At 44.6% G+C, this 15,726-nt stretch overlaps 1 protein-coding gene across 4 annotated transcripts in view; it reads left to right on the forward strand.

Moving 5' to 3' along the window:
- The first annotated feature begins 2,329 nt into the window (after positions 1–2,329).
- The window catches only part of PCGF5 (polycomb group ring finger 5), a 61,853-nt gene continuing 48,456 nt past the window's right edge, over positions 2,330–15,726 (forward strand). For all 4 annotated transcript variants that reach the window (XM_005884038.2, XM_005884039.2, XM_014531567.1 and 1 more), the window contains exon 1: positions 2,330–2,649. In XM_005884038.2, coding sequence (XP_005884100.1) covers positions 2,538–2,649 — 112 coding nt within the window. In that variant the 5' untranslated portion in view covers positions 2,330–2,537. The remainder of the gene's footprint in view (positions 2,650–15,726) is intronic.

Genomic DNA, 15,726 nt, shown 5'->3' on the forward strand with positions numbered 1-15,726 from the left:
CCCGCGGACGTACTGCCGGTCCCGCCGCGGGAGGACGCGGAAAAGTTCCTGCCGCCCCTGCGCTGTCACTGCGCGTCCTGCTTCCTTTCTGTCGTGGGGACCGGGCTGTGGGGCTCAGGACCTCCATTCCGCCCCAGGTCCCGACGCGCTTCCCCTTTCCGAGAACTTCGCGTCCTGGGAGCTTCCCTGCGAACCTACCTGTGGGGAGGCGGCCCGAGCCCGGGTACAGGGGGAAGGGCGGGCGGCGCACGGATGGCACAGGCTCCCTGAAGGTCACGCAGAGCCCAGGACCAGAACCCAGACCCCTGAGGGTTCATAATGCTCTCTTTCTGCTGCACCCTCCACAGTCTTCCCGGCCGATAGGATGATTACTCGCAGAGCCGGTTTCTTGCACTTTCCTCTTACCTTCCTGGTGGCTTTATGTATACTTACCAATGAATGAACAGCTAAGAGAGGAAAAAAGTTCCTGTTTACATAATTAAATTTAGTACATCACCTTTTTCATGCTTGTTTCCTAAGATGATACATTTGTTATAATGAAACCTTTAAGACTTTTTTTTAAAAGTAATCTTATGTTCAAGTCAACTGTGCAAAACGTGTCTGGAAAAAACTTAATGATTTTCAGCTTTTACTGTGTGCTAGTTTTATGTATATTGTCTCATTTAATCCTCACCACTCTAGGAGACTGGCAGTCTTATTTTCATTTTACAGTTTGACAAAAACAACAGCAGACTTAGGATAAGTAACATTGCCCAGGTTATATAGACATTTACTAAATTCAACCAGTTTCTAGCAAAGAGTTTTGTAGTCTAATAGAGGCGATAAAGAGTGAATCTATATATATAAAAGTCTAAGTGACTGTTCTACCATATAACAAGTAGCTATGACGGGCACTGACCACCAGGGGGCAGATGCTCAACGCACAGGCATGGAAACATGGAACAGACTGATGAATCTCAGAGTGAAGGGGGGATGGGGAGGAAGAGATTAACCAAAGATCTTATATGCATACTAGAGGATTTGTGCACTGGTGGGGTCCCTTGGCCTGGCCTGTGGGGATTGGGCTAAAAGCAGCAGTCCTACATCACCCGAAGGGTCCCAGTTTGCGGTGTATGAATCCGTGCACTGGACCTCTAGTATAACTATAAATCAAAATATGTAAAAGGAGCCCTAGCTGGTTTGGCTCAGTGGATAGAGCGTCAGCCTGCAGACTGAAAGGTCCCGGGTTAAGTTCCCATCAAGGGCACATGCCCAGGTTTCGGGCTTGATCCCCAGTAGGGGGTGTGCAGGAGGCAGCCAATCAATGATTCTCCTCTCTCTCTCTCCCTCTCTCTTTCTCTATGAAATCAATAAAAATATATTTAAAAAATATATAAAAGGAAAATGTAACAGGAAAGAATTAAGGGTTAAAAACCATGGAGAGATTACACTGAGGATATCTTTGGAGAAGGGTTTTGAAGGATAGGTAGGATCTAGACCAGTAGTTTTCGACCTTTTTCATCTCATGGCACACATAAACTACTAAAATTCTGCAGCACACCAGAAAATAGATTTTTTGTTGGTCTGACAAAGAAAAATAGGTAACTTGGATTCATTCACACCAGATGGCTATTGTCATTTTTTAATTTGACAATCTAAGAGAAAAGAAGGCAGTGCCCCTGATAAATGCAATCATGTTTTAAAAATTCTTGTGGCACACCAGTGTGCCTCTTGCAGGTGACAATCGATGATCTAGACAGAGGAGAGGAAGGGCTTGTTGGATAGAGGGCATAGAGCCTCCAGAAGCTAAGAAATTTAAACGTTTTTCTGGTTGTAAAGAGGAGACACTGACATTCTTTGTCATTCTTCCTTTGACATTCTTTGCTAACCTGGTAGCAGAATATAAGATAGAGTGAAGGTGAATTGGGTGGCTGTGGATGGAAAGGAAAAGGACATCAACTTGATTTGACTACTGACTGGCTATGGGGTACAAAATGGAAACAGACCATTTTGATAGGGTCAATAATGATTTTAATTTTGAATCCTTTAACTTGTATCGCCAGGAGCTCCTAATAGAGCAGTCAAGCAGACAGAATGCATTACTAAAGAGGTAAAGATGGAAAAACTGGAGTTAATAGCCTTGATGTCATTGGTATAGAGGTGGATAGTTGAGGCTTCAGGAGTCATCAGTTTGCCATTATTCTGAATTAAATTGTAGCAGGTTTACAGACTAATGTTACAGTAAGGCAATGTTCTCTTCATCTGTTTACCGAATTTAGAACATGTAACACTTGCTGCTAATATAATGGTATTAATACAGTATGATGAATCTAACACTGTTTTCTCTTATCTCTTAAATTATTGTGGAAACAGGTATGGGAAAGCAGAACCACCAAAAGGAGTGATGACCAGCAATCTCATGATAGATCTGGATGTTAGTTCTCATGCCTCAGGATATCCAGTTGGGAACTCCATACCAGCTCTTGGGATCAGACTTTTATCCACTTAAAAAACCCTTCATTACCCGAACTACTGAAGCCAGCCCTAGCTAACTACGAATGGCTACCCAAAGGAAACACTTGGTGAAAGATTTCAATCCTTACATCACCTGCTACATCTGTAAAGGGTATCTGATCAAGCCAACTACAGTGACGGAATGCCTCCATACCTGTAAGTAATTTTGTCATGTACTCATCAGAAGTTATGGGTTACACTTGCTCTTTTAAAATTGCCACATTTTGTTTTTAATCTAGTTTTTAACTTTTAAAAAAATGAGTATTCTAATAATTATCTTAACTTTGAATATATTTTCAGGATTGAATTTGTCATTAGGATACTAGTGACATGAAATTATTCTTGTATTATTTAAATTATAATAGTTGGTTTTTTGCTGATTTTTAAATGTTCTAAAAATAATAAGCATGTTATTGGTTATAGTTGTTGTTTTTTTAAGTAAACTGTTTTAGGTTTTTAATTAAAAATTATACTGAAAGCCCTAGCCGGTTTGGCTCAGTGGATAGAGCAATGGCCTATGGACCAAAGGGTTCCCGGATTGATTCCGGTCAAGGGCACATACCCGGGTTGCAGCTTGATCCCCCGTAGGGGGTGTGCAGGAGGCAGCCAATCAATGATTCTCTCTCATTGATGTTTCTATCTCTCCCTCTCCATTCCCCTTGAAATCAATACAAATATTTTTTAAAAATTATACTGAAGGAATTAATCTGTTCAGAGGATTTGTTAGAATATGCATACTTTAATCCATTGTTATTTTTTAAAACTACTTTATTGAGGTGTGGTTGACATATAAACAGCTGTACCTGTTTAATGTATACAACTTGATGAGTTTAGAGACAAGTATACACCTGTAAAACCATCACCACATCTATGCCATAAACCCATTTATCACCTCCCAAAGTTTCCTCCCATCCCCTTTTTATTACTAGAGTCCTGGTGCACAGATTTGTGCACGGGTGGGGTCCCTCGGCCTGGCCTGCGCCCTCTCGCAATCCGGGACCCCTTGGGGGATGTTGGAGTGCCAGTTTCGGCCCGATTCCTGCAGGCCAGGCTGAGGGACCCCACCAGTGCACAAATTTGTGTACCAGGCCTCTAGTATGCATATAAGATCTTTGGTTAATCTCTTTCCACCCTCCCCCGGCCCCTTTTCCTCTGAGATGCATTGGTCTGTTCCATATTTCCATGCCTGTGCGTTGAGCGTCTGCCCCCTGGTGGTCAGTGTGCATTATAGCTACTGCTCGAATGGCTGGCTGGTCGGTCGCTTAGGCTTTTGTATATATAGATTATTTTTGATAAGAGCACTTAACATTAAATATACCCTCTTAGCAAATTTTAGGTATACAACACAGTATTGTTACCCATAGGCACCATGCTGTACAGTAGATCTCAGGCTTACTCATCTAGGATAACCAAAACTTTGTGTGCCCTTAGACTACTAACTAGTAGCTCAGCATCACTTGGGAACTTGTTAGAAATGCAAATTCTCAGGCCCCACCCAGAATTACCAAATCAGAAACTCTGGGAGTGGGCCCATCAATCTGCATTTAACCAGCTCTCCATGGGATTCTGAAGCGCTCAGGTTTCAGAATTACTGTTTTAAGATGATCGTATCCGTGGAACTCCAAGTTTCTTTCTCAGCTGCCCTATCAGTAGAGAAAGAAAAATTTTTCTAGTCACTTATACCAGGATTTTACTTTTGTGGTTCTGCCAATATGAATTTATTTTTCTATTTCAATTAAAGTAATTCCAATAATTCTAGTTTAATGCCTATTTGCACAAAACTAGATATTTTATATATTTACTAGATTTCATTTTAGCTTTAGAGTAACCTTGGAGCAGTTTGGAGTGAGAAGAAAGAAGGGTAAAAGGTTATCTTTATTCTGTGGGTGTGGAAACTTTGAGTTAAGTAATTTGCCTAGTCTCATAGCTAATGAGTAGTGGACCTGTATTCAACTCCAAAGCCCATGCTCTTTCTCAGATAAAATGGTCTCTCTCTCTCTTTTTTTAAATCCTCCCATTCAATTATATTACCTCTGCTGAACTGAAATATTATACCATAGTTTTAAACAGGGGTGCAAAATATAAACACCTGGAAATGGTTAAAATGGCAAATTTTATGTTATATGTATTTTATCACAATTTGTAAAAAATGGAATCACAGCCCTGACTGGTTTGGCTCAGTGGATAGAGCGTCGGCCTGCGAACTGAAGGGTCCCAGGTTCGATTCCAGTCAAGGGCATGTACCTTGGTTGCAGGCACATTCCCAGTAGGGAGTGTGCAGGAGGCAGCTGATCGATGTTTCTCTCTCATCGATGTGTCCAACTCTCTATCCCTCTCCCTTCCTCTCTGTAAAAAAATCAATAAAATATACTTTAAAAAAAATGGAATCACCTAGGAAACAGTTTAAACATACTCATGTTCAGAACTCCACCTAGAGAGGTTTGGTGGCTGTTGTGAGGTCTGGGCAGGTGTATTTTGAAAAACCTTTCCAGGTGATGCTGGTGTATATTCCCTTGGTTATTACTGGCCCATGCTGTTCAGTTGGCAATTAACTATGAACTATCTTGAAGTACTAATTTACTATTGCCCTATATCATTATTTAACTTGAACAATTACCAGTTAAATGTCATCAACAGATACTTATTGAATACCTACTGTGTGCCATGCACCATTCTAAGCACAGAGGATACAGCAGTGAACAAGATAGTAAAATATCTCTGCTCTCAAGGAGTTTTAGGGGAAACTAATAATAAATGTGTGTCACATTAGTGATAAATGCTATGAAGAGGAACAAAGGCAGTTTGTAGATAGGAGAGGTGGGGTTATTTTATATAGAGTGTCAGGTTGGCCTCTTCGATATGATGACATTTGAACAGAAACTTGAAGGGATTGAACTCTGTGGATATATGGGAAGAGCAAGCATTGTAGGCAGAGGGAAGATCAAATACAAGGCCTTGAGGTAGGAATGTTCTTGGCAGGTTCAAAGAAGAGCAAATCAGAAGACCATTGCTACAGGTCAGTGGAAGATTACAGGGCCTTCACCTAGCCGTGGTCGGCAAACTGCGGCTCGTGAGCCACATGCGGCTCTTTGGCCCCTTGAATGTGGCTCTTCCTAAGCCTTAGGAGTACCCTAATTAAGTTAATAACAATGTACCTACCTATATAGTTTAAGTTTAAAAAATTTGGCTCTCAAAAGAAATTTCAATCGTTGTACTGTTGATATTTGGCTCTGTTGACTAATGAGTTTGACGACCACTGACCTAGGGTAATGAGGTGTGAGATGGAGGTAGGGAAGAGTGATTGGGTTGTGGATGTGTTTTGGAGGAAGAGCCAACAGGATGTCGCTACCCTAGAGTGGAGACTTTATCTTATACTTCCATGTTTCCCACTATACCAAGCATGGTACCTGGACATGGTCCACAGTCTGTTTTGCTTTTCTGCTTCTAACATGTGTGCATTGCTTTTATATTTGGATGTCTCCAGCAATAACTGCCAAAGCGTTTGGAAGAAAATAAGAAAGCACAAATTTTTCATTTTCTACCTATATAATACTAGGGGCCCGGTGCACAAAATTTTGTGCACTGGGGAGTGGGTTCCCTCAGCCCAGCTTGCCCCCTATAACATACTGGGAGCCCTAGGGGATGTCCTACTACCTGCTCCCTGCTCCCCTTGGGGAGCGGACCTAAGCGCAGCCACTGCCAGTCACCGCAGCCACCAAGGTGTTTTCATCAACACGGACTCCAGTCCCTTTACCATGAAAAAATGACAACTTTCTTTAGGCATTTTCAAGAAGTGTCTTTCATAGGATATGACATTTCTTTCTTTCTTTATCCTCACCTGGGGATATGTTTCCATTGATTTTTAGAGAATGTGGAAGAGAAAGGGAAAGACAGAGAGAAACATCAAAGTGAGAGGAACACTTTGATTGGTTGCCTCCTGCATGAGCCCTGACCTGGGCCGGAGCCAGGGAGGAACCTGCAACCTAGGTACATGCCCTTGGTCAGAATTGAACCCAGAATCTGCGTTGGGCAGGCCGAGGCATTATCCACTGAGCCAAACTGGCTAGGACAGGATATGACATTTCTTAACCCTCCAGCAGCAGACCTTCCTTTTTTTCTCCAGGAGTGTGGTAAAAAAAACCCTAGATCACTTTTTGGACTCTTATTACCCAAGTTACTAAGAATATTACCAGTGGCATACAGGGAGCTTAACCAATCAGCAGTCAGAAAAGGTGTTTCCTCTGTAGTTCACACCAATTGCTGGTTTGGCCCCTGCCCAGGCCTAACGCCTCTGGCGAGTCATTAGCCCTGGGCCAGGGCACCCCCAGCTCCCAGCCGCCGTGGCCATCAAGGATCGCTGGCTGGCTCCCCCCTGGTTCCCCCCGCCATCTCCGCCATCAACCATCGCTGGCTCAATGATCGCTGGCTGGCTCCTCCCTTACCCAGGCCTAAAGCCTTAGTCCGAGGCTTGGAGCCAGCATATGCAAATTAGCCGCCATCTTGGCTGGCGATTAATTTGCATATCTTGCTGATTAGCCAATGGGAAGGGTAGCGGTCATACAGCTAATTACCATGTTTCTCTTTTATTAGATAGGATAGATTTTATATCTGTTCTTCTCAGAAAATATTTGGGGCATAATGGAATCCCAATTTAAATGTAACTTTTTTGGAGGAAAAACAAAAGATTCTAGAAGTATAAATAACCCATTTATAAGCAAGGGTTATGTTTATGCTTGCAACAGCAATTTAACGTATAAAAAGGTGAGTGACAGTTTAACTGCATTTTCAGTCATTCTGGCCTGAAAAATCACTTGGAAGTTAACAAGCCCCTTTACTGAGAGAGAATAAAAATGGCAGCAGTGTGATTAAAAGACAGTGGAAAAAAACAAATGTGACCTTTTATCATCAACAGAGAACAAAGAACAGAGTTGATGGAGTCAGGTACTCAACCCAGTGTCTGAGGATTCCATAGTGCTAACTATGGAATAGTTATGCACATCCAGTCCTTGGAATTCTATGTATTTTTTTCTTTGTAGTTACAATAGGGCTTATATAAGACAAAAATTATTTCACTTGTAAAATATTCTCTTATTAGTACTGATAAAATAAATAGCACCACGAAGTAGTGTTTTTCAGTCATTGGTTGGTCTTTGATATTACCTGGTTTTCTTATGTATAATGTGGGACAGATACAGTGGCATTGTGATTTGAGAGCAGTATAAAATAGAAAAGAAAGATGACCAAATTGGACAGGAGGAAAGTGAGAAGTGTTAAATGACAATGTGATACACCATAATATTTTCAATCTTGACTTAGTCATATAAAAAGAATATCTTAAGATAACTTTGTACAAAGACTATACTTTTATGTTACTATAAGTAAAGAATAATTTTTATTATGAAACTAATTATAAATAAAAGATTTTGGTCTTACTGTTCAAGTTTGAAATATATAAATAGCACTTTATTAATGGTGAGCAAAACCAGATGTGGAATCTGCCCTTCTGGACTTTCTGGTCAAGTGAAGAAAGATAGAGTAATCAAGTTAAGAAATGTATAAAATAAAATTGGATGTTAATACTAGTAAGTGTGATGAAAATACTAGTAATAAAACAGAATGATAAAATAACAGGTATATGTCAGGTTATTGCAGTAGAATGGAATGCAAAAGAAGGAACTAAAGTGTTTTCTGAAATTCCTAAAGCCATAGGTCCTAGGTCTTCTCAGGCAGGGACATTAGTTTTTGGGCAGTGGAGGTGCATTAGGGTGGGAAATAGGGATCATGAGTGGCTCTCCCTGCTTTGATATGGATAAATGAAGTTGCTTTACTCTTCTTTCAAAATACTCTGCAAAGGCATGTCAGCTCTTTTTCTCTCTTCAAATCAGAGAGGTTTTTGCTCTCCCATTCTCCCATTGAAAAATTCTGGAGCTAACACTGACTTCTGTATAGATGTAGAAAGAAGGGCCAGAAGGACCAGCAGGATGGCTGACTGCAGCAGCCCTTGATGTTGTTAGCACTACAGCTCAGTAGAAGGAGGAGAAAGGGGCAAGCCAATCAGAAGGAAGGGGGAGCCAGAGATGGCAGGGCTAGCTGTACCCCAGGATCCTGGCAAGAAGTTGGGGGGGAAACTTATAAAAGCTTACTATCATCACTTCCCTTCAGCAGGCCAATGACATTCTATAAAAAGATGAAAGTTTAAAAATTTAAAACATAAATATGAGTTTTTAGTTTTAAATGAGAAAATACTAGAGGAACTAAATCTGCATTTACTATAGTTATAAGTCTATAAGATAATTTTAATAATCCAACAGACCTAAGGAAATAAATATGTTCTCACAAATAATTATTGAATTTTTAAAAATAAATAATTAGCACTTTGCTAGCCTCTGGGTTAGATTGTTTAAAAAAAAAAAAGATAATTGGGAACTTAAAACCCTATCAAGCAAAACTTCTCATAAGATAAGAAGAAATTTCTACACATGTATTTGGATCTTTTTATTTTCTGTGTGAGCTCAGCTGGTGGAACTCAACATACCTAACAATGAATGAATGAGATTCTAACACTCTGTTGTCCAAACAAGAAGTATATTCCACACTTGACTCCATTTACCCTCACTATCAAAACAGGGCCAAAGTCCTGACTGGTCTCTCTCCTTAGTATCTCTTAAATCTGTCCTTTCACTTCCTTCCCCCATGACTGTTTGTCCAGGTCCTCATTACTGCTCACCAGTCACTGCAGCCCACTCTTAACCAGTGTTACAGTGGTGATCATTTAAACATCTTGCTGTCTTCATCACTCACTCTTCAGCTAACCCAAAATTTCCTGAAGATACCCTAATGCCCCCCAAATTAAAGCTACATAGGTGTGACCGATTTCTGTCCCACCATCCAACACACACCATGTGCAAATAATTTGTTTAGCAGCTTGTTCTGCTTGGAATGCACTTATCCTGTATACCTGGCTAGCAGTTACCCATTCTTCAAAAATCATTTCCTCCAAGATATTCCATCCACCTGCTACCACAGACAGATTTGGGTTAAGTGTATTCTTAGTACCTGATACTTGAGTACTCAATAAAGGCTTACATGAATAAGTAAATAGCCAGTCGGTTGGTTATTTTATTGTGTGTTTTTCCTTTCAAAGATTCAAATGCAGTGATAGGTAGCTTGAAAGGCATGTAGATAGTGTTGGTTAGGAATTACAAATTTTTAAAAACTACCTTCTAAAACAGGGGTGGGCAAACTTTTTGACTCGAGGGCCACAATGGGTTCTTAAACTGGACCGGAGGGCCGGAACAAAAGCATGGATGGAGTGTTTGTGTGAACTAATATAAATTCAAAGTAAACATCATTACATAAAAGGGTACGGTCTTTTTTTTTTTTAGTTTTATTCATTTCAAATGGGCCGGATCCGGCCCGCGGGCCGTAGTTTGCCCACGGCTGTTCTAAAATATAGGTGCGAGTCTTGTGTGCCTTAGGCAGGGAGAGGGAGAGATGCTGGGTTGAGGACTGGAGATTGGTGGCTCTAGTGCTCTATCTTTTGCACTAGGGTTCTGAGGAACTTTTTAAGGTTACATAGAGGCTGTATAGGTTGTTGATTTAAAATGGAAGACTTTTCACTTAAACTAAGAAGAACAAAGGACCTTTTTCCAATAGTTAAAATGTGTAGAATATAGTGCATTGGTTCTTAACTCTTTCGTGGTTAGCATGCTATAAGAATCTGGTTATTCTTTTCTCAGGAAAAAAGGGAAGGTTTAGACACAGAATTCTGTGTTATAATACAGGAAAGTTTTCTTCTTTTTGCCCTTTCAGAGATTATTGCATTAATCCCCTAAGAATGAATTATTTGGAAAAACACAATGTTGTACTTGGTTTTAACTTATGCAAAGAACAAGGGTTAATTGATAGTTAAATATAGTTGATGTGACAATTAAGTGACATGATTTTATGTGGTAATATGGAAGGATGGAGGAACAATTTAATCGTAAAATGGTAAAATTTAAGTACTACCAACCATTTATTGTTTTTGAACATGTATTATAAATACACAAGTATTTAAATTTATAGAGAACTTTTGATGCATTGATACTCAGTGTTTAAAAATCTTGTGGTACATACACTTGCTATTCAAGGTGCTGACTAGCAGCATCACCTGGGAGCTTGTTAGGAGCGCATATCTGTGGGCCTCACTGTGGGTCTGCTGAGTCAGGATCTCTGGGGATAAGGCTGGAAGTCTGTGTAATGACAAGTCTCCAGGTGACTCTGTGGTGCACTGAAGTTTGAGAAACACTGTTCTGGACCAGACATTATAATACTAGCATATCTTGAACTAGGCAGCTTGTACTTTTAATCATAGTGTAATTAAAATAAATGCTAATGAAAGATTAAACTAGTAGCTGTTATTTATTGAATGTCATATTTGGGGTCATGAGCTTTACTTTCATTGTCTTATGTAATCTTCCCAAAGACCCTTCTAGTTAGGTGGTAGTATTTAATCATTAACAGATGTTTAGTAGTATCTACATTTTATCAGTTTTTATTCTAGCCACTGGAAACAAAACAGTAAAGAACACAGGTATAATCTGTGCCCTCCTAGGATTTACGTTCTAATAGGAGAGACAGATAATACATGAATAAACAATATAATTTCAGATGCTGTGTGTATCAAATGCTATGAGGAAAAATAAAACAGAGGAAGTTTTTTCTTGGGAATTACCATTTGAGCAGACCAGAGTAATAGGAAGGAGCAAGCTATGAGAAGGTTTGCGGGCAGAGTATTTCAGATTCATTTTTTAGCATTTTTCACAAAGACTCAGAAAGATAAAGTGACACAGCTAATAAGTGCTGGACCTGGGTTCTGACTCCTGGAGAGCTGACTTGGGCACATCTTCATATTAAATTGTCATATTCTTAATTTTCTTTCTTTCTGCTTGGCTATATTTTCTAAAAATTCTTTAACAACATGTGAATTTAAAATCCTATATAATAAAATCCTAACATGCAAATCGACCGAACAACAGAAAGACTGCCTGCTATGATGCACACTGACCACCAGGGGGCAGACACTCAATGCAGGAGCTGCCCTTTGGTGGTCAGTGCGTTCCCACAGGGGGTGTGCCGCTCAGCCAGAAGCTGGGCTGGCTGCTCCTTAGTGCTGCCTCAGAGGCGAGAGAGGCTCCTGCCACCGCTGCTGTGCTCACCAGCGGAGAGCACTGCTCAGCCAGAAGTCCTTTTGCCTTCAATACCTCCTGCCTCCACTGCAGGCGGGAGGTAAGGAGCGAGGAGTCCCCGACTGCGGGAGGAATGTCTGACTGCTGGCTTAGGGGGATTGGGTCTAAGCTGGCTGGCGGATGTCCCCTGAGGGGTCCTGGACTGTGAAAGGGCGCAGGCCAGGCTGAGGGACCCCCCCCGAGTGCACGAATTTTACCTTGAAAGGTAAAACATACCTTGAAACCATAAAACTCCTAAAAGAAAACATAGGTGGTAAGTTCATTGACATAGTTCTTGGTGAGTGATGATTTTCTGAATCTAACACAGTGATGGCGAACCTTTTGAGCTCAGCGTGTCAGCATTTTGAAAAACCCTAACTTAACTCTGGTGCCGTGTTACATATAGAAATTTTTTGATATTTGCAACCATAGTAAAACAAAGATTTATACTTCTGATATTTATTTTATATATTTAAATGCCATTTAACAAAGAAAAATCAACCAAAAAAATGAGTTCGCGTGTCACCTCTGACACGCGTGTCATAGGTTTGCCATCACTGATCTAACACTAAAAGCAAAAATAAACATGTAGGAAGGATTATATCAAACTAAAAATCTTCTGCACAGCACAGGAAACTGTCAACAAAAGGAAAAGGCAGCCTACTGAATGGGAGAAAATAATTGCAAATTATATATCTGATAAGAGGCTAATGTCCAAACTATAGAACTCATACAACTCAATAGCAAAAAAAAAAAAAAAAATCTGATTAAAAAATGGGCAGAGATTTTGAACAGATATTCTTCCAGAGAAGCCATACCGATGGCCATCAATAAGTACATGAAAAAGTGCTCAACATCACCATTCACCAGGGAAATGCAAATTAAAACTATAATACAGTATCATCTCAGAATTACTAGACTGGCTATTATCAAACACACGAGTTGGTGAGAATGTGGAGAAAAGGGAACCCTTGTGCACTGTTGATGGGAATATAAATTGGTGCATCTACTATAGAAAACAGTATGAAGTTTCCTCAAAATATTAAAAATTGAACTACCATATGATCCAGCAATTTTACTTCTGTGTCTTTATTAGAAGAAAAGAAAAATACTAACTCGAAAAGGTATATGAACCCCCATGTTTATTGCAGCATTATTTATAACTAGAGGCCCAGTGCACGAATTCGTGCACAGGTGGGGTCCGGCCGTCCTGGTCCCAATCAGAGCGGATCGGGGCTGGACCTGTCAGGAGGAGGAGATGGTCGTAGGTTGGCCAGCTGGCCCGCCCCAGTCAGGGGCGAACAGGGTGGGCCGGCTGGGGGAAGGGGCCATGGGATGTTGGCCAGCCAGCCCCACCCCCGATTGGTGTGTAGGGGGGTGATCAGGGGTGGAGTTGGCTGGGGGAGGAGCCGCTGGCCGATTGGGGTCAGGGGGCCGATCTGGGGTGGGGCCAGGTGGGGGGAGGGGCTGCAGGAGGTTGGCCAGAGGCCCTGTCCCCTATTGGGGTAGATCAGGGGTGGGGCTGGCCAGAGGGAGGGGCTGCAGGAGGTTGGCTGGCCGGCCCCACCCCCTATTGGGGTAGGGGGTGATGAGGGGCAAGGCCCCCAGATATGACTGGTTTGCTGGCTGCAGTGGGTGTCATAGTGACCAGTCATTTTGGTCGTACAGCGTTCTGGTTGCTGGCTTTTTATATATATAGACTAGAGGCCCGGTGCACAAAAATTTGTGCACTCGGGGGGCGGGGGGAGGGGGTTCCCCCAGCCCGGCCTGTGCCCTCTCGCAGTCTGGGCCCCCTCTGGAGATAACGACCTGCTGGCTTAGGCCTGCTCCCGGGTGGCAGAGGGCAGGCCCAATCCCTAGGTGCAGCCCCTGGTCAGGCTCAGAGCAGGGCCGATTGGGGAGTTGGGGCGCCGCCCCGTCATGCACAGAGCAGGGCGGATCGGGAGGTTGCAATGCCACCCTCAGTCACGCTCAGGGTAGGGCCGATTGGGGGGTTGGGGCACCGCCCCCTGTCACACTCAAGGCAGGGTCGATGGGGAGGTTGCGGCGCCACCCCCTGTCACGCACAGAGCAGGGCCAATCAGGGTGTTGGGGTGCTGCCCCTGTCACTCACAGAGCACGGCCCATCAGGGGGTTGGGGCGCTGCCCCCTGTCACTCACAGAGCAGGGCCAATCAGGGGGTTGGGCACTGCCCCCTGTCATGCACAGAGCAGGGCGGATCGGGAGGTTGCGATGCCACCCTCACTCACGCTCAGGGTAGGGCCGATTGGGGGGTTGGGGCACCGCCCCCTGTCACACTCAAGGCAGGGTCGATGGGGAGGTTGCGGCGCCACCCCCTGTCACGCACAGAGCAGGGCCGATCAGGGGGTTGGAGCGCCTTCCCCTGTCACAAACAGCAGGGCGGATAGGGAGGTTGTGGCCCCGCCCCCTGTCACACACAGAGCCACAGGGCGATCAGGGGGTTTGGGCGCTGCCCCCTGTCACGCTGATCCCGGTGCCAGGAGCCTCGCTGCTCCGCTGATCCCAGTGCTGGGAGGCATGTTACCCTTTTACTATATAGGATAGAGGCCTGGGGGCCGGCTGGTTTGCCCTGAAGGGTGTCCTGGATCAGGGTGGGGGTCCCCACTGGGGTGCCTGGCCAGCCTGGATGAGGGGATGATGGCTGTTTGCAGCTGGTCACACACCCTTCAGGGTGGGGGTCCCCACTGGGGTGCCTGGCCAGTCTGGATGAGGGAATGATGGCTGTTTGCAGCTGGTCACACACCCTTCAGGGTGGGGGTCCCCACTGGGGTGCCTGGCCAGTCTGGATGAGGGAATGATGGCTGTTTGCAGCTGGTCACACACCCTTCAGGGTGGGGGTCCCCACTGGGGTGCCTGGCCAGTCTGGATGAGGGGATGATGGCTGTTTGCAGCTGGTCACACACCCTTCAGGGTGGGGGTCCCCACTGGGGTGCCTGGCCAGTCTGGATGAGGGGATGATGGCTGTTTGCAGCTGGTCACACACCCTTCAGGGTGGGGGTCCCCACTGGGGTGCCTGGCCAGTCTGGATGAGGGGATGATGGCTGTTTGCAGCTGGTCACACACCCTTCAGGGTGGGGGTCCCCACTGGGGTGCCTGGCCAGTCTGGATGAGGGGATGATGGCTGTTTGCAGCTGGTCACACACCCTTCAGGGTGGGGGTCCCCACTGGGGTGCCTGGCCAGTCTGGATGAGGGGATGATGGCTGTTTGCAGCTGGTCACACACCCTTCAGGGTGGGGGTCCCCACTGGGGTGCCTGGCCAGTCTGGATGAGGGGATGATGGCTGTTTGCAGCTGGTCACACACCCTTCAGGGTGGGGGTCCCCACTGGGGTGCCTGGCCAGTCTGGATGAGGGGATGATGGCTGTTTGCAGCTGGTCACACACCCTTCAGGGTGGGGGTCCCCACTGGGGTGCCTGGCCAGTCTGGATGAGGGGATGATGGCTGTTTGCAGCTGGTCACACACCCTTCAGGGTGGGGGTCCCCACTGGGGTGCCTGGCCAGTCTGGATGAGGGGATGATGGCTGTTTGCAGCTGGTCACACACCCTTCAGGGTGGGGGTCCCCACTGGGGTGCCTGGCCAGTCTGGATGAGGGGATGATAAGCTGCAGTCGGACATCCTTAGCGCTGCTGAGGAGGTGGGAGAGGCTCCCACCACCACCGCTGTACTGGCAACCGTCAGCCTGGCTTGTGGCTGAGCTGAGCTCCCCCTGTGGCAGTGCACTGACCACCAGGGGACAGCTCCTGCATGAGCATCTGCCCCCTGGTGGTCAGTATGTATCATAATGACCAGTCTTTCCCAGTCGTTCTGCTGTTAGGGTCAGTTTGCATATTACCTTTTATTATATAGGATAGAAGCCTGGTGCATGGGTGGGGGCCAGCTGGTTTGCCCTGAAGGGTGTCCCAGATCAGGGTGGGGGTCCCGCTGGGGTGCCTGGCCAGCCTGGGCGAGGGGCTGATGGCTGTTTGCAGCTGGTCACACCCCCTTCAGGGTGGGGGTCCCCAC

Source organism: Myotis brandtii, unplaced genomic scaffold (genome assembly GCF_000412655.1).
Source record: "Myotis brandtii unplaced genomic scaffold, ASM41265v1 scaffold810, whole genome shotgun sequence".
NCBI lineage: Eukaryota > Metazoa > Chordata > Mammalia > Chiroptera > Vespertilionidae > Myotis > Myotis brandtii.